Consider the following 17766-nt stretch of genomic DNA (forward strand, 5'->3'; position numbering starts at 1 on the left):
GTAATTACAGCTAACATGAAACGTGATGTGCTTTGAAAATGTAACATGACTGTTGCTCTCATCTGCATTACTTCTTATGAGAAGTTTTATACTGTGCTGATATTTGTCAAAATGAAAAACTTTTTTAATTTTTATTTTTAATATAGCATCATGGGGGTTGTAGCACTGTACTGGTCTTACTTTAAGAAAAACATAGCTAGAAAAGCATTTTGGCACTAATTAAAAGATAAGAGTTCAAAAACAAACAAGGATTTAATAATGTTGCCCACTGCAAAAGGCTGAGGTGTGGTAGGTTCACTTGCCTGATTAATGCCCATGACAAAACCCCACCTTTCTTTTTTATGTCAGAAAAGGAGTGTGAAAAGCAGGAATGCCTCTTTTGGGGAAAAAAGTAGGCCTTCCTGAGGTCACAGAAGAGACAGGAGAACCATGGGCAAAACCCAGGATGCCATAGGAAGCTGCCATTGCAGATAGAACCTGGGCCTTGGCCCATGCACAGCAGATGCTCCACCCCATAGTGTGGATGCCCTGTAAAAAGAAAGTGAGTGAAGCACAACAACCCCACATTCACTGACTGGCGAGGGGCAGTTGGCTGCCACTGGCTTAGCGGTAGGGGGCTGGTGGGGCTTACATGTTCAGGAAGCATGCCCAGGTACATCCCTCTGTGAAGGGTGACCTCACTGATTCCTGCAGCTCCCGCCACTGATCTCAGCATGGCTCTGCTTGCCGGCACTGCTCCCTGCTCCCTGGAGACCTTGCTTGCTCCCCCGTCCCCCAATTCATCACCTTTTCCTGCACCACATTGGTCAGGAAGTGATGTGTGGCTGGGCACCCTCCCCTTCCCGCCTCAACCACACTTATTGGGCTCATGATTGGGATGTTACGGAGGCTAGGGTTGCGACCCCTCTGGTCATGGCAGGGAGGCTGCTGCAGCCTAGTGTGCCTCTGCTGGCTGTTGCTAGGAAACCAGGAAGCCGTGGCGACAGGCCCTTCTCTAGAAGCAGTTGTTTCCCTGTTGGCGATAATCCAGCCCTGGGGTCTGTGGTGCTCTGCCTCAAGTCCATGTTAATTACTGTAAAGGTCATATTCACAGCATATGAATTAAAGCACTAGGATACCACTTTAAGCAGCCATGGTTCCCCCACCGCAAAGAATTCTGGGAGGTGCTGAGAGTTGCCCGGAGAATGCTTTTCCTCCCACAGAGTTACCATTCCCAGAGTTCCCCAAGAAGAGGGGCTGATCACTAAACCATTCTGGGAATGGTTAACAAACTACAATTCCCAGAATTCTTTGGGGGAAGCCACAACTGTTTAAAGTGGTACCATGGTGCTTTAAATACCTGGTGTGAATGTGGCTTAAGTGAACACAACTGAGAGGCTATGCCTCCCCTCTCCCCACAATCTCTCTGGGGTGGTAGCACTGCCTCACACAAGGATCCTTAAATCTGCTCTGACACCAGTGTATCTTTGTGCAAAATTCCAAGGCATCTTTAATGATCCTTGTGAGCCTAGCCATGGCACCATCACTGTGTGCTCGCCACTGTAAGTGCACCCATCTTCTCCAGCTCACTGCTGCCTTCCCCAGCCCCACAGCTCTGCACACCTGGTTCCCATCCGACAGTTTGCTGAGAGACTTCAGTGTTTAATCCCTAAAGAGGGGTTTGAATCCGCAGCATGTCTTGTCTGAGAAGCCCATTGCTCCAATCTCCAGCATTGCTTGTTGGAGGGCGAGGCAGGTTGTCACGGAAATGTACTTAGCACATGCTCAGAGCAACCCTTGCAAAAATTGATCAGGCCCAGCTGAGAGAGAGAGAGTTGAGGGAGCACCCCACCCTAGTTCATATACCTGTCCTTCTGGGTTTTGCCCTCCCTTTCTGCCCACCCACCCCCACCCCCTTCCACCCCACCACCAGCATCATTTATTTTTGACCTCCTGCTTCCTGCTATCCTTAGGGCGAGGACAAGCCAAAATTCACCAGCCAAGTCCCCTTGCTCCTCCTTTTGTTTAACAGCCAAGGCGTAATAGCCGCGGTCCAGGTAAGTCCCATTTGGCAAAAGGCCCTTTTAAGTTGTGCCTTTTGGCCAGTCTGCTCTGCCTTTCAGTTTGGTTTTTACACCCTCCCCTCACCCAAAAAAGTTTGATGCTCCTCTTTCACTTGACCTTTTTATCTTTCATGCATTTTGTTGTGTTAGGGGTTTTTTTTTCCTCCTCTCAAAACGAGAGGAGGAAAAAGTTGGCTATGGCACTTGTTACTTCATCTCCCCGCCCCACTACTTGCAGGCCATACTCCCTCCTCTGGGGAGAAGGTATTGGTAAGGATTGAAATGGGAGGTAGAAAACAGGTTCAGATTGGTGGTTTGCTGGAAAAATATTGTGTGTGTGTGTGTGTGTGTGTGAGAGAGAGAGAGAGAGAGAGAGAGAGAGAGAGAGAGAGTTTATAGGTGAAGTGCTTAATTTGCAACTGAGTTGTTGTACAGGGCTTAAACCAAACTACACATGCTTTCTCTGATCAGGTAGCCCCTCTTCAGTCCAACTCCATGTAGCAACTTTCTCTGGTGTGGACAGGGCCAAGACACCTTGGCACCTGATGTGACCCACAAAATGGTGCCCCCTCCCTCCCAAGGAAGAAGGGGTAGGTGAAGATTCACATCAGTAACAAGGGGCTAGACCCTACAAGTGTCCCTGTTTTCCAGGGATTTTCCTCGATTTACAGAAGTCGGCCCAGTTTCTCATTTGATCCTGGAAAGACCCGCTTTTCCTTAGGATGTCCCTCTTTTCATCAGAGAAATGTTGGAGGGTGCAGAGTTATGCAACCTTTGAGCCAAGGAGATAAGTAATTATACAACCCTCAGAAGACATCTGAAGGCAGCCCTCTATAGGGAAGTTGTTTTAACGTGTGATGTTTTTATATATGTTGGAAGCTGTCCAGAGTAGCTGAGGAAACCCAAGAAGATGGGTGGGGTACAAGTAATAAAATTCTTAGCATTATTATGAAATAGGATGTCCCTATTTTCACTGGAGAAATGTTGGCGGGTATGAGATCCACATCAGTATCTGCTGCCCCCGTGGATCCTGCCTCCTGAGGGGGTCACTTCAGCCCCCCATGGGTGGGCTGGCCTTGGCTGTGGAATACAGGCCCAAACCTACGACCAGCATAGATGATTCCATTCTTAACAGTGCTGTCACACCCTTTAAAGCAATCTTAGCTAACTAATCAAATAAGTTGTAACCGACTGATTAAATCTGCACACACTTGCAAACGTGTGCAGATTTAATCAGTAGGCTACAGCTGGTTTGATTAGTCTGCTACCCTTCATCGTACATTTATGGGTCTCAACAGGCATGCTATTAGAAGAGGAATTCCCTCTGGGTGTAAAGTGAAAGTTGTGTGTGGTAGGGAAGATACCTTCTCTACCATCTGCACTTCTTAAATTTATATTTTTATATTGAAACATTCAACCTTTAAAAAGAAAGTGTTGCCTGATTTAATCATATCTGCCTTTTCACTTGATTAAACAGTTTCATCTAAAGATTAGTAAATGCAACTTAAATGTTGCCGCCCCAATTCTTATGAATATTTTCAGGGATGGAATATATTGCTTAATTTAAATTACTGGTGACAGCTTCTGAATCATACAGTACCTAAGATATTTTCCCCTAGTTTGTAGAGGACTCCTCTCTCTCTCTCTCTCTCTCTCTCTCTCTCTCTCTCTCTCTCTCTCTGTGTGTGTGTGTGTGTGCGTGCACATGTGTGTGTGTGTAAAAGAGATGTGAAATTTGTAATCGAAAGGGAGTGTGCAGGTGATAGGAGACAAACCTGCCCCTATCCTGTCTTTCCTCCCACCCCAGTTCACTGCCAGTAATCTGGGCAGGTAAATTCCACAGGGAGGTTTTGATGTAAAAACCAGACTGCCCCCCCCCCACTGCCCAGTGCTTGCTTCATACAAGAACGGGTGAGGCGTGTGAATAAGCAGACACCTTCTGTTCTGTAGCACACAGGGGCCCTAAACAAGTTTTTTGTTTGTTTCCAGCTTTGCAGGATGGCTGGCTACATCCTAATCCCATGAGTGCTTCAAAAGCCTTTCCCTGCCCATCCTTTTTCTGCAAATTTCCCTGCCTCGTTTTTGCAAATTACCTTAGCAGGATCACACAATGCATGCTGGTTTGGCAAACTTCTATGCTGAGGAGGGGCAGGTAGCAAGGTATTTGGATGGGTACTAAAACATATGCCATAGCGACCTTAGAAGCACTGCTGATAAACACAGTTTCTTTTTAAATCCTTCCTTTTTTGTTCTGTGGGGTAGACCTGGGAGATGGGAAAAGGTGGTGCAATGATTGCCTTGTGCTAAATTCACAGGTTGGAAGGTCAAGTGTCTCACGTGATATAGTTCACAGATTTGACAAGTTGGACTGTGTGCATATTAGCTGCTTAAAATGTGGCTAGGATATATATATATATATATATATATATATATATATATATATATATATATATCCAGTTACAGGTAGGTAGCCGTGTTGGTCTGCCAGAGTCAAAACAAAATAAAAAATAATATTCCTTCCATTAGCACCTTAGAGACCAACTAAGTTTGTTCTTGGTATGAGCTTTCGTGAGCATGCACACTTCCTCAGATACTTTCTTTCACTGTGCATGCACACGAAAGCTCATACCAAGAACAAACTTAGTTGGTCTCTAAGGTGCTAATGGAAGGATTTAAAAAATTTTTTTATATATATTTCCAGTTCAGTGCGAAGCTGGTTTAAGGTAAAATGTATAAAAATGCAGTATTTCATAAGAAATGGCAGGATATTACCATTATTATTATTATTATTTAGTTGATTTGCTCATACAAATGACTTAAATATATTTACAAACACAGTAGAAGGACTAAAACCAATTGCAGTAAATGCAATCAATAAAAATGTATAGAAAACCAAGCCAAACTCATTTATGAAAGAAGAAAAAAGACAGCTCTACCCACTACATTTTGAGGATAGGTATGGATTTCCTGTTTACACAGCTTCCCAAACCAGCAGTGGAATTGCTGTGGATGCAGAGTAAATGGGAGCATGTGCACAGACTTCTTCACTGTGGGACTCCCTCCTGGCCTCCACAGAACAGGGAGTAGGATGGATCCTGTATCTCTGCCTTGTGAAGGGAGTGTAAGACTGCATCCTGTGCCCTCCAAGCACTGATTTGGGAAGTGGTGTACACAAAATGTTAGCTGCAATCCATATATATCCCGTCATTTCTAATGAAATACTGTGTTTTGATAGATTTCCCTGCAAACTAGCTTCAGTCTGAATTGAGGAAAAGAACGATGGAGCTGCATTTTAATGTATACACAGTCAAAGAGAGAAGAGGGAGTGGGGCCACATGGGAATGCAGCCCTGCCTTCACTCATGCCTCTGCCTTCCTCTCCACTCTGCCATTAAGGGGGAGACTGTAGTGGTCGGGGCCATACTCCTTCCCCCTGTTTGTCCTGCTCCATGTATCTGGGGTGTGGTTCCTGTGAGGCAGGAAGGGAGTATAAGTGGTTGGCCAGCAGTGGCAATGGTTGGCGTGCCTGGCTCTTGCCAAAATACAGTGGTACCTCTGGTTACGAACTTAATTCGTTCTGGAAGTCCGTTCTTAACCTGAAACTGTTCTTAACTAGAGGCGTGCTTTTGCTAATGGGGCCTCTTGCTGCCGCTGCGCCGCCGGCACACGATTTCCGTTCTCACCCTGGGGCAAAGTTCTCAACTTGAGGTAACTCTTCCAGGTTAGCGGAGTTTGTAACCTGAAGGGTTTGTAACCTGAGGCGTTTGTAACTTGAGGTACCAATGTAAGAGCATGTAGGCGCATCCTGCTACCTGCTATTTCCACAGGTGGGCAGGGAAGGAAGACTGTTGAAGCAATGTAGTTCAGGTAAGACACAGTTGCAAAGGGATGAGGGGGTGGGAGGAGACAGTTTTAGCAGTTGCAACATGGTATCAGCCACCCACAAGCTGGCGCCATCCATTCGTTTTGGATTACAAGCCCCATCAGGCACCAGTTTGGGAAAGGCTGATACGGAAGTACAAGTCTTGCTGAAGAATAACCAGGCATGGCTTGTGCCACAGGTTAAGTCCTGCCTCAACAACCTTTTTTGAATTGAGTTGTAGTCCAAAACAACTGAAGGGCACCAGGTTAGCAAAGGCTGCATTGCAACAAGCATCCTCCACTTCCCAAACTTTCCCTGGATCACCTGTGTAGGAGAAGTTTTAGCAACATGCTTCAGATCACACGTGTTCTTGGAATGCAAGCTTCTTGCAAAGGTCCCCCCCCACACTTTTTGCACAAAGTGCCCCTTTCCTTATAGCTCCCTGCACCAGAGTTCCCTCCTGTGAGCACTAAGCATGCACAACATGTTCCAGAAAGATGCAGCCCCATGCTACGCTCCCTGCCATCTGAGTTATGGTCTCCCTGGGTGGGGATTATATACTGCCTGTGTTGTGCTGTCATTGGGTGTTGGAGTTACACCATATGCTCTGTCGTGGCAATGTAGTCGTTTTAGTCAATGACATGGGGCTAGTTTTTATTCCCCCCCACCCCTGGTTGCAGTAAAAGGGGAGGAAATTATTTGCATCAGGTCCCCCAGCAAAGTTCCACCACTGGCCAGGTTACAGCCATAGGGAATTGAAGGCGTACTGGATACAGTCCACATTTTCTCTTACCCCCATGGTGCCCACATCCCACCTATGACACCGTCCCATTTTGGCCATTCCACAGCCAGCATATTGGTGTATCTGTCACAACAGTGGCCTGTCTGGCATTCTGCTACTGGATCTGGCATTCCGCCAAAATAAATCCTAAAGCCCCTCCATCAGCATCACTCCAGTACAGGATTGCACCTTAAAAAGGCCTGGAGAAATAAAAGGATAGGTGCCAGGTGAACCTCTCCAGGGAGGGCATTCCATATCATCCAAAATGTCCTGTCTACCATACCCACCTACTGCACCTCACCTGATGTGGGGCACTTTGAGAAAGGTGCCTGAAGAAGATCTTGTGGAAGGGAGGTTGTCTTTCAGGTACCCTGGTAGTCTCAGTCTGTGAAGAATTTGAGAGTATAAGATAACTGCTTTGCTGTTACTTTGCAAGACCCCTTTGCCCTGCTGTTTTCTTTCTCTCAGGGGTTAAGAGGTCCCTGTTAGCTTGGCTGGGCCAATTTGCCTTTCCTGGTCCCTCTGGGGTTGTGTTCTGTTCATTCTTGCTTCACTCTCTACTCCTCTTGCTTAAATGCATATATACTGTATTTACCTCTTTCCCCTTCCTTCTGTGTGCCTTTCAGGCTGTGGGGAGGGTTTGTGTGCTTGTCTTCCTTCTTTCAGATGCATTATCTTAAGAGGGCGAACATTCATGCCCTCCCTTGTCTTCCTTCCCAGGGTGACTGGGTGTGGCTGAAGAAATTTCCAGGAGAAAAGCACACTGAAATCAAACCTGCTACCAAAACAGCGTTCTTAAAGGTCAGTGCTCTTGCGCTACTCTTTGTGGCCATTGGGGGTCGCTGCTGCTTCAGTGGGTGAGGCAATCACACCAGTGCAATTCCAACCTAACCACTAGAACTATGCACAGCGCCTTCTACTGGACAGTCATCCAACAGCCCCTATCCTCCGGGAGCTTCCTCCTCTCATCCCTCCATTCTTGTTACTTTCTCTCACCTTCAGCTCCGGGATCTGCGACACGAAAATGTGAACCTTTTCCTGGGCTTCTTCCACGACTGTGGGATCTTTGCTGTGGTCTCAGAGCACTGCACACGTGGCAGCCTTGAGGATCTCATCAATAATGAGGACATGAAGCTGGACTGGATGTTCAAGTCGTCCTTGCTGCTTGACCTTATTAAGGTGCTTGGGGGAGAGGGATCTAGCGATCTCATTTTTGGGATCTGGGTGGATAGGTAATGCCAGGCTGGGAACTTGGCATGAAGGGGATTTACTCATCATAGGAAGAGGAGTAGGACATCTCTGATGGGAACAGGAAAGGAAGCTGAAGTGTAGGTTGCCCAAGAGGCAAAACCCAGCGATAACAGCAAGAACCTTTATTGAACCACATAACTGGACAACAGGGGCAAAGCAACTGCTTATATACATTCCTGAAAACCTGGGCCTCTCCCCCTCCCAACGTGATTGGCTGTCTAAACTTCCACGCTGCGAATCACGACTCAGAGTTCAAGGGCCAATGGCAGAGGCCCAAATCCTAAAATATTCTGTGATTGGACACCAATCAGGACACAGGAGCTCAGAATCCTTAGTCCAGACTCAAGCTCAGGCAAACACAGACCATTGAATACATAACAGAAACCATGGAGTCCTGCTGGATCAGACCACAGTTCATTTTTGTCTAGCATCTTCCTTCTTGCTGTGGCAAGTCAGCTGCCTCTGGGAAAGCCCACAAGCAGGGTTGCAGGCAGTGACATTCCCATCCTGTAATTGAACCTGGGACCTTATACAAGCCAAACAGATACTCTACTGCTGACCTGTGTCTCTTCCCCAATCTATCTGGATTTTGCAGTATCCAGGGGTCTTGCTTGCCTAACAGAGAAGTCAGAGGTGTTCTATAGAACAAGGTGATATAAACACAAGGGAAACTTGTTGGCAGAATCGTATTGGAGAATCCACCACAGGTGGGTGGGCGGGCAGTGTAATAGGAATAATTTTGTAGGTTTTCCAACTTACACAGTCCAGCAGGCTGGACACTGTTGCACAAACCTCCTGGTCTATTTGTAAAAACACCTGGATTGGCTTAGCCCAGTCTTCACAACCAGGTGCACCCCAGTTGTTTTGCAGCTCCCATCAGCCCCAGAAAGCCCAGCAGCTCATCTACACTTCCCTTTTCCCTACCACTTTCCCCCAGGAAAACACACCATTTATCGCTGAATTGGAACAAATGGCAATAAGGTTTTCCATGGGGATAGCACAGGTTTTATAGGGGATAGCAGCAGGACAAAAGTAAATCCGCTCTGCCTAGAAAGAATGGGGCAAGCGGGAAATTGCTTGGATCCATGTTTTCTAGGCACGGCAAGTAGAAGTGTAGACAAGCTGTAGGGATTTCAGTCCAAAACATCTGGGGGGGGGGCAGCAGGTTGGCAAAGGCTGGCTTAGAAGATGTCCTGGCAGTAGGAGGGAGGAAGAAGAGAAATGGGTGCTGCTGTTCTTGGGAGGAGATCCAAGCAATAGAGTGGAGCTGTGAGCAGACTCTTCACCCCTTTCTTCCCTCACTCTGCTCTCTAGGGGATGAAATACCTTCACCATCATGACTTCCCACATGGGCGGCTGAAGTCTCGGAACTGCGTGGTGGATGGCCGCTTTGTCCTCAAAGTCACAGACCATGGCTATAACGAGCTGTTGGAAGCCCAGAAGATCCAGCGAGAGACACCGAGCCCAGAGGGTTAGCAGGGGAAGTTGGGACCTGGGAAGGGGAAGGGAGACAGGCAAATACAAAGTCTGAGGTATGTTGCAGAGAGCTTTGGTAAGGTGTCGTTGCTGCTCCCTGCTATGAAATGCTTTTTAAAAGCAGTGACATATATTGCTCTACTGGCTGGCACAGTTTTTCCACGGAATCGTTCAATATAGATTAGAGATCAGCGGCAAATTGCCCTTTGGGCCAAATCTGTCAACCAGGGATTTTGCCAGCCTGTCAACCAGAAATATAGATAGCAGCAAAGATTGCACCCACCTGTGCATTTTCTAAGTTATGAAAGGAGGCTGAATCTTAGGTGTCTGTAGAGAAACAGTGCCCAAACATTTCAAGTTGTACTCTTTATTCACAGCAATTTTAACAGGGACTTTGGATGCAGGTTTTTGGCAAGGGGCTGCAGAACTCAGGTACACACATCCACTGTGTTTCAAGCAGCCAGTGGCTGAATAAGAGAGGAGTGAGGAAGTCTCCATCGCTGGTCTTGGAGGAGGCTGCAGGTTTTTGCTCCCCTTGTTAGATTTGGAGAGGGAACCCATAATAAAGGGCCAGACCAATGGAGCGATAGAGAATACCTGCAGATGCAGGGAATGAGAGGCAGAGAAGGTTGGGTACAATGGAGGAGGGGATGCAGCAAAGTGCTTGATTTTTGTTTCCATGCCCCCTTCTAGACCGGTTATGGACGGCGCCTGAGCTACTACGAGACCCATCCCAGGAGCGGAAAGGCTCTTTCCGGGGAGATGTCTTCAGTATCTCCATAATTATGCAGGAAGTCATATGCCGTGCTGCCCCCTATTGCATGCTGGACATGACCCCTGAAGGTATATAAAGGGCAGGGATTGGTGGTGACAGACCAGCTCCCATCGCCAACCTTTCCCTGTCTGTATGACTATTTTGGAGCCTGGAGCCTTCTGCATGGCAAGCAGAGGCTCTGCTCCTGAACAACAGGCCCATCCCATGTAACATGGCATTGTCATTGTTCTTTAGTCATTTAGTCGTGTCCACCTCTTCGTGACCCCATGGACCAGAGCACACCAGGCACGCCTGTCTTTCACTGCCTTCCGCAGTTTGGTCAGATTCATGTTGGTAGCTTCGAGAACACTGTCCAACCACCTCGTCCTCTGCCGTCCCCTTCTCCTTGTGCCCTCCATCTTCCCCAACATCAGGGTCTTTTCCAGGGAGTCTTCTCTTCTCATGAGGTGGCCAAAGTCTTGGAGCCTCAGCTTCAGGATCTGTCCTTCCAGTGAGCACTCAGGGCTGATTTCCTTCAGAATGGATAGGTTTGATCTTCTTGCATTCCTCTCAAGAGTCTCCTCCTGCACCATAACTCAAAAGCATCAATTCTTTGGCATTCAGCCTTCTTTATGGTCCAGCTCTTACTTCCATGCATCACTACTGGGAAAACTATGGCATTTAACATGGCATTACCACATTGCTTTCCCATGGCAAACTTTGCCTGGTGTGGATTGGAGGGTCACTCTGGAGTTGGTCATGCTGCCTTCAATATGGAAAAGTTAGAACCATAGAGCTGGAAGGGACCCCAAGGGTCAGCTAGCTAAATTCCTCGCAGTGCAGGAATCGCAACTAAAGCACCCATGACAGATGGCATCCAACCCCTGCTTTAAAACTTCCAAGGAAGAAGAGCTCACCACCTCCCAAGGGAGTCCGTTCCACTGTCGAACAGCTCTTACTGTCAGAAAGTTCTTCTTAATGTTCAGTCGGAATCTCCTTTCTTGTTACTTGAAGCCATTGGTTTGAGTCCTTCCCTCCAGGGCAGGAGAAAGCAAGCTTGCTCTGTATTCCATGGGGCAGCTCTTAAGATATTTGAAGGTGGCTATCATATTGGTTTGGTTTGGAGAGTTGAGCAGGGTTGCTGTGGTGGGTAGGTGAGTTAACGCGCTGGCCCCGAGTCAAGTGGAGCAGAAACATGGTGGTAGTTAAGGAAGGGTGCAGGGTGACTGGTCTTGATTACATGGAGAGGACAGGCCCTGTTGTAGGGTTTGTTTGCTGAAACACAGAGTGCTGTGTGAAACAGGGTAGTAATGGAGTTTATGGAGTGATTGCAGAGTGGAGGGGAGTTGGCCTGCCCAGGACAGAAGTGAATTGTTTTCCTTGTCCGACAGAGATAATCAAGAAAGTAGAAAAGCCTCCCCCACTCTGCCGGCCCTCTGTTTCGGTAGACCAAGCCCCGATGGAGTGCATTCAGTTGATGAAGCAGTGCTGGAGCGAGCAGCCTGAGAAAAGGCCAAACATCAACCAGATTTTTGACCAGGTGAGTGGGCCTCAGGAGTAGTTATTTGCCAGGATCCCAGAGGGTAGGGAGGTTGCCTCCTAATGCCCCTTCTGTCCCTCTCCTGCAGTTCAAGAGCATCAACAAAGGTCGGAAGACAAACATCATCGACTCCATGCTACGGATGTTGGAACAGTACTCCAGCAACTTGGAGGACTTGATCCGAGAGCGAACGGAAGAGCTGGAGGTTGAGAAGCAAAAGACAGACAAGTTGTTAACGCAGATGTTGCCCCCGTGAGTCTATGGAAATTATGTGCGGAGCTTAAGTGGGGCAACCAGAGCATGTCCTGATGGCCTCACATTCCTAGAAGTGAGGGAATTGCCTGTTCACATGTGCATGCAAGAGGTCTCCAAGTGGGTTGTGTCGGGTACAGGAAATGCCCGAAACCTCTACAGAAGACATTTCTGCTCTCTTTCTGTTAAGGCTCAGTCTGTTTCCTGTCTCAGCTCAGTGCAACAACCTGTTTGGAATCTCTCTCTTTCAATATGTTCTCTTATACCCTAGCTGTTATTTCATTTCCTTCTTTATTTCAGGGTTGTTGTTTTTTTGGTCCTCATTTATTTTCTCCATCCACTCTTTCTCTGATTTTCTTTTAATGTGTAAAACAAAAAACGCTCAGCTTTTCTCAAAGTTTCCCACCTTTCTGAGCTGTGAAGCAAGGATTTTTCTTGCTGTCCCTTGCTTTGCTGTGATTAATATGTTCTGTCAGCAGTGAGCATTGCTAAGCTTGCGTTAGAATTTGGAGAGAAATTGGGGAAAGCTATTTTTAAAAAATATTGTTAATTGCACTTACACACACCCTTAAGTGCTTTCTGATTCTCCCAAGGAGAGACTGGCTGACATTTCTGCTTGTCACCCCCTCAGTTCAGTAGCGGAGGCTCTGAAGACTGGTGCGCCAGTGGAACCAGAGTATTTTGAAGAGGTGACCTTATACTTCAGTGACATTGTGGGCTTCACTACCATCTCAGCCATGAGTGAGCCCATTGAGGTGGTCGACCTTCTGAATGACCTTTACACCCTCTTTGATGCCATCATCGGCTCCCATGATGTCTATAAGGTACAGACCTGTTGGCTCTGTCAGCCACCTTTACTGTGGGCAGGAGGCAGAGAAATGGTGGGGCTTGGAGGATCCATGGGATGTGAAGGAAAAGGACGACACAGATGCTTAGTGTTGCCAAGCGAAATTCATATTGGCTGGGAAGTGGCTGGGCCTTGAGTTAGTTGGAGGGGAGGATGATTCTAGGGCTCCTGAATGGCTTCCTAGTGATAATCAGGAGGGGGATGTTCTTCAGGGTCCATTTCCTAGGCCAGGGGTCAGCCAACATTTTTAGCAGGGGGCCGGTCCACTGTCTCTCAGACCTTGTGGGGAGCCGGACTATATTGCGGGGGGGGGGAGAACGAATCCCTGTGCCCCACAAATAACCCAGTGATGCATTTTAAATAAAAGCACACATTCTACTCATGTAAAAATACCAGGCAGGCCCCACAAATAACCCAGAGATGCATTTTAAATAAAAGGACACATTCTACTCATGTAAAAACACGCTGATTCCTGGACCGTCCGCGGGCCAGATTTAGAAGGTGATTGGGCCGGATCCGGCCCCCGGGTTTTAGTTGCCTACCCATGTCCTAGGTCTCCCTGGCCCTCTGGCAACTGGGGGAGCCTCTTTCCTCATGGACTCAACCCCTACTAGGGTTCTGTCCTGAACATGGGACAGGATCTCAGCCTGAGTGCAGAATGTGCTAGATATAAATATACCCAGGACAAACAGGTCACATATTGCTAGTAAAAATTTAGGATCCAGGAGGTGAAGCCAGGTCAAGCAAAGGTCAGTCAACTCAGATGATAGATGCAGGTCTGATAAAACAGAGGTCAACATCCTTAAAGGTAAAGCAGCAAGGTGGTTAGCACCCTGGAGAGCTCCAAGTGACACACATGCTGGTAGTCGTCTGACTCGTCTGACTTGTCTAAGACAGGCTTGTGGACGTTCATTCCAGGGAATCCAGACTGAGCCTTAACTAGGACTGCAACTTCCTCTGGGCAGCTAGGTGGGTAGAACATCTCCTCTTAAAGGAGCCCAGCATGTTTCAGAAGCTGCTGCCTCCAGCAGCACGGTGGAGCTCTGGGTTCTGCTGTGCGCTCTGAGCTGGAAGCCAGTGTGGGAAGACAACATGACCTCTTCAGGCCAAGGAGGTGCTGGCACCAGGAACTCTACTGAGGAGGGGGGAATGGCAAAGCCTGGTGTCCCCTGAATCCATGGCTTCTTCCCCTGAGGACGGGCTTCTCCCAACAGGTGGAGACCATTGGTGATGCCTACATGGTTGCTTCCGGGCTGCCCAAGCGCAACGGCAACCGGCATGCAGGTGAGATCGCCAACATGTCGCTGGACATCCTCAGCGCTGTCGGCACCTTCAAGATGCGTCACATGCCAGATGTGCCAGTACGGATCCGCATCGGCCTACACTCAGGTAGGCTGTCACAAAGGCAGGGCTGCTGCAGAGTGGTGCCAATGGCCTCCAACCACAGGGACCCACCTGTACTTCGTGTCCCTACCCACTCTCACTCGGCTCTTCTGCAGAGAGCTCAACTGGGCAGGAGGGGAGAGGTGATGGGGAGAGCTGTTAAGGTTGAAGAAACCTCTGAGCTCAAGGCTGATCTGTTTTCCACGGCAGGGCCTTGCGTGGCTGGTGTGGTGGGGCTGACGATGCCACGGTATTGTCTTTTTGGAGACACAGTCAACACCGCCTCACGGATGGAGTCCACAGGACTGCGTGAGTAGCCCATGGCCCAGATTGGGGGGCTGCAGAGGGAGGGGTTCCTGCTGGGGATGGAGCTTGCCCAATTTGGATGGGCTTGGCTGACCATCTTGGGATGCCGTTAATAATAATTATATATAATTATATATATATAATTGTATTTCTTACACCCTTCCCATCTGACTGGGTTGTCCCACCCACTCTGGGTGACTTCCAACAAACATATGAAGAAAAGGCAATAATAATAAAAAGCCATCAAATTTTATGGCAATAGATGAGGGAACAAATGGAAATTCGAGGAAGGGCCATAGCTCAGTGGCAGGGCCTCTGCTGTGTATGAAGCTTCGATCCATGGTGGCATTGACAGGCAGCGGCTCTCCAGGGCTTCAGGCCAGTGCCTTTCTCAGCCTCACATGGAGATGCTGGGGATTAAACCTGGGACCTTTCGCACACTAAGCATGTGGTCTCCTTCTACGATGTCCCCCTTCCCCTGGTTTTGGAATCCCAGCCATTTGTCGGGGGGGGGGGAGGGTTTTCTCCCTTTCTCATAACACTAGAGCTCATGGATAGCCAATGAAGTGTTGGAAGATTCAGGGTGGATAAAAGAAAGTACTCCTTCACACAGCATGAAGTTAAACCATGGAACTTGCTCCCACAGGTGGCACTGATGGCCACCAACCCAGATGACTTTGAAAGTGGGATAGAAAAATTCATGGAGGAGGAGAGGGCTATCAGTGGCCACTAGCCATGATGGTTGTGCTCTGCCTCCACCACTGGAGGCAGCAATGCTTCTGGAAGCCAGTTGCTGGAAGCCACAGGAGGGAGCAGGACTCATGTGCTCAAATCCTGCTTGTGGATTTTCCACGGGCATCTGGTTGGCCACTGTGAGAGCAGGATGCTGGAGTAGATGGGTCTGATCCAGAAGACCCTTTTTATGCTGTTATGTCTCTCAGAGGCACCCCCATCTCACCCCCCCCCCCAAACCTGTTGTCTCTGCAGCTTATCGAATCCATGTCAACATCCGCACCGTTCAGATCCTACATGACCTCAAGGAGGGCTACAAGCTGGACCTCCGAGGCAAGACGGAGCTCAAGGTACCTGGGGCAAGGGAGGGGCTTCTTCCGACTTCAGGTAAAGGTAAAGGGACCCCTGGCCATTAGGTCCAGTCGCGGACAACTCTGGGGTTGCAGCACTCATCTTGCTTTACTGGCCGAGGGAGCCGGCGTACAGCTTCCGAGTCATGTGGCCAGCATGACTAAGCTACTTCTGGTGAACCAGAGCAGCGCACAGAAACGCCGTTTACCTTCCCGCCAGAGCGGTACCTATTTATCTACTTACACTTTGTGCTTTCGAACTGCTAGGTTGGCATGAGCAGGGACTGAGCAACGAGAGCTCACCCTGTCGTGGGGATTTGAACTGCTGACCTTTTGATTGGCAAGCCCTAGGCTCTGTGGTTTAACCCACAGCGCCACCCGTGCCCTTCTTCCGACCCACCCTGTATTTCTGAGTGCTGCTTGCATAGTGTAGCAACAGAATGTTTATGTGACAGGCTGTTCTTGCCTTGAGTCTTCCCAGATGGGTAGCTATAGTAATGGTATGTTCAGGACTTTTTGAATGTCTGCTTGTCAAGAAGACGGACAGTAAGTGAGTGAAATGAGCATTCTAAGGCATCAAGAGAACGGGTCACCCAAGGTAATGGGTGGAAGAGGATAACAAAGTGAAGCAAGACAGTTTTAGCTCCCTGACCTTTCACATATACATTCTATGAGCTAATACCAGTATGTTTCTGAAAAACCCTATGCAAGCTGTGCTAAAATGTGCCTCAGACATAGTTCTCCTAACTGGTGGTTCTCTGAACTCCTGGCTTGGAGATGCTGTCACTTATCTCTTAGTAATACTGGGACACTAAGCTTGTATATCTTTCTTGGCTGCATTTCTCTTTAAGGTGTTATTTCCTCACCTGGGCATGAACCATTAAGAGGTGGTTTAAAAGTAAATTCTTAGCATACCACTTCCCCCTTGCCTCTTAGCCCCCCCCCCCAGGTAATCCCACTGCCCCCCCACAAGGGGAGGTAGCACCTGCCTTGGGAACTGCTGTGTCAGTGAAGCTGGCAAAGCGCTTCTGGTAGAAGAGTTTGGATTTGATATCCCGCTTTATCACTACCCGAAGGAGTCTCAAAGAGGCTAACATTCTCTCCCCACTACAACAAACACTCTGTGAGGTGAGTGGGGCTGAGAGACATCAGAGAAGTGTGACTAGCCCAAGGTCAGCAGCTGCATGTGGAGGAGCGGAGATGCGAACCCGTTTCACCAGATTACGAGTCCACCGCTCTTAACCACTACACCACACTGGCTCTCAACAGGTGTCACCTGTTGCAAGGATTCTTTTTGGGCTGCTGCTCAGGGAGTTCACTCAAAACATGTCCTCGCAACCGCATCAGCCTCTTTCTTTTTCTCCGCAGGGAAAAGGCACTGAAGAGACATTTTGGCTCACAGGCCGCGCGGGCTTTAACAAACCTATCCCCACACCCCCTGACCTACAGCCAGGGTGAGTTAAGAGGACAAGGAACAGAACATCCAGCTTTGGAACAGAATAGGGTGGGTTCTGGGCTCTTGGGGGACACGGCCCCCTTCTCCACATGAATCCCCTGTTTCTCCTCTCTGCTTCCAGGGCAAGCAACCATGGGATAAGCATGCACGAAATCCCAGAAGACCGAAGGAAGAAGCTAGAGAAAGCACGCGGAGGGCAAGCGTAGCCAGAGAGCAGCCATGTTAACATGAGCCCACTTGTGATGGAGGTGAGGCTGGCACAGATGGGGGAGTGAAGCATGTGTCCTTTACTTGTATGCCCAGCCTCTGATCTCCAAGAGACTTTGAGCTCCTCTCCCATCCTTGCAAAATGTGATCTTCCCCGACTCCTCCTGTTACTTCAGGGATGTGGAGAAAGGATTCCTGTGTCTTCTCTCTTCCCTTCTAATGCCCCATCTCCAGCATGTAGCTTTGAGCCACCTACATTTTCTCTTTCCTCTGCCTGGTTTCTGGATTTGAAGATGTTAGAGATTGGGGGAGAAATTCAGGTCAGTTTGAATTCCAGGGTGAATCTACCTAATTTGCCATGCCCTGAACAAGACCCTTCAGCGTTTATACTTCTCCACATTCTGCATTGTGGATCTTCAACCAAAGAATGTGTAAAGAAATGCATGTGAGGGGGGGGGGGGTTAAAGAATTGCACATATCAGCGAGTATCATTGCTTGCAAAAATGTGGTGGGGGAAGGAACGGGAAA

The 17766-nt window shown here is 48.4% G+C and overlaps 1 protein-coding gene across 1 annotated transcript in view; it reads left to right on the forward strand.

Annotated features, from left to right (window-relative positions):
- Nucleotides 1–17766, forward strand: part of GUCY2D (guanylate cyclase 2D, retinal) — a 30187-nt gene that overhangs the window by 11446 nt on the left and 975 nt on the right. Inside the window, exons 7-19 of the mRNA XM_033170829.1 lie at nt 1953–2036; nt 7405–7485; nt 7687–7863; nt 9250–9406; nt 10105–10254; nt 11557–11705; nt 11794–11957; nt 12589–12781; nt 14019–14193; nt 14398–14496; nt 15481–15575; nt 16944–17029; nt 17153–17279. Of these exons, the coding sequence (XP_033026720.1) occupies nt 1953–2036; nt 7405–7485; nt 7687–7863; nt 9250–9406; nt 10105–10254; nt 11557–11705; nt 11794–11957; nt 12589–12781; nt 14019–14193; nt 14398–14496; nt 15481–15575; nt 16944–17029; nt 17153–17237 (1695 nt within the window). The 3' untranslated portion in view covers nt 17238–17279. The remainder of the gene's footprint in view (nt 1–1952; nt 2037–7404; nt 7486–7686; nt 7864–9249; nt 9407–10104; nt 10255–11556; nt 11706–11793; nt 11958–12588; nt 12782–14018; nt 14194–14397; nt 14497–15480; nt 15576–16943; nt 17030–17152; nt 17280–17766) is intronic.

This window comes from Lacerta agilis, chromosome 14 (genome assembly GCF_009819535.1).
Source record: "Lacerta agilis isolate rLacAgi1 chromosome 14, rLacAgi1.pri, whole genome shotgun sequence".
In the NCBI taxonomy this organism is placed as follows: domain Eukaryota; kingdom Metazoa; phylum Chordata; class Lepidosauria; order Squamata; family Lacertidae; genus Lacerta; species Lacerta agilis.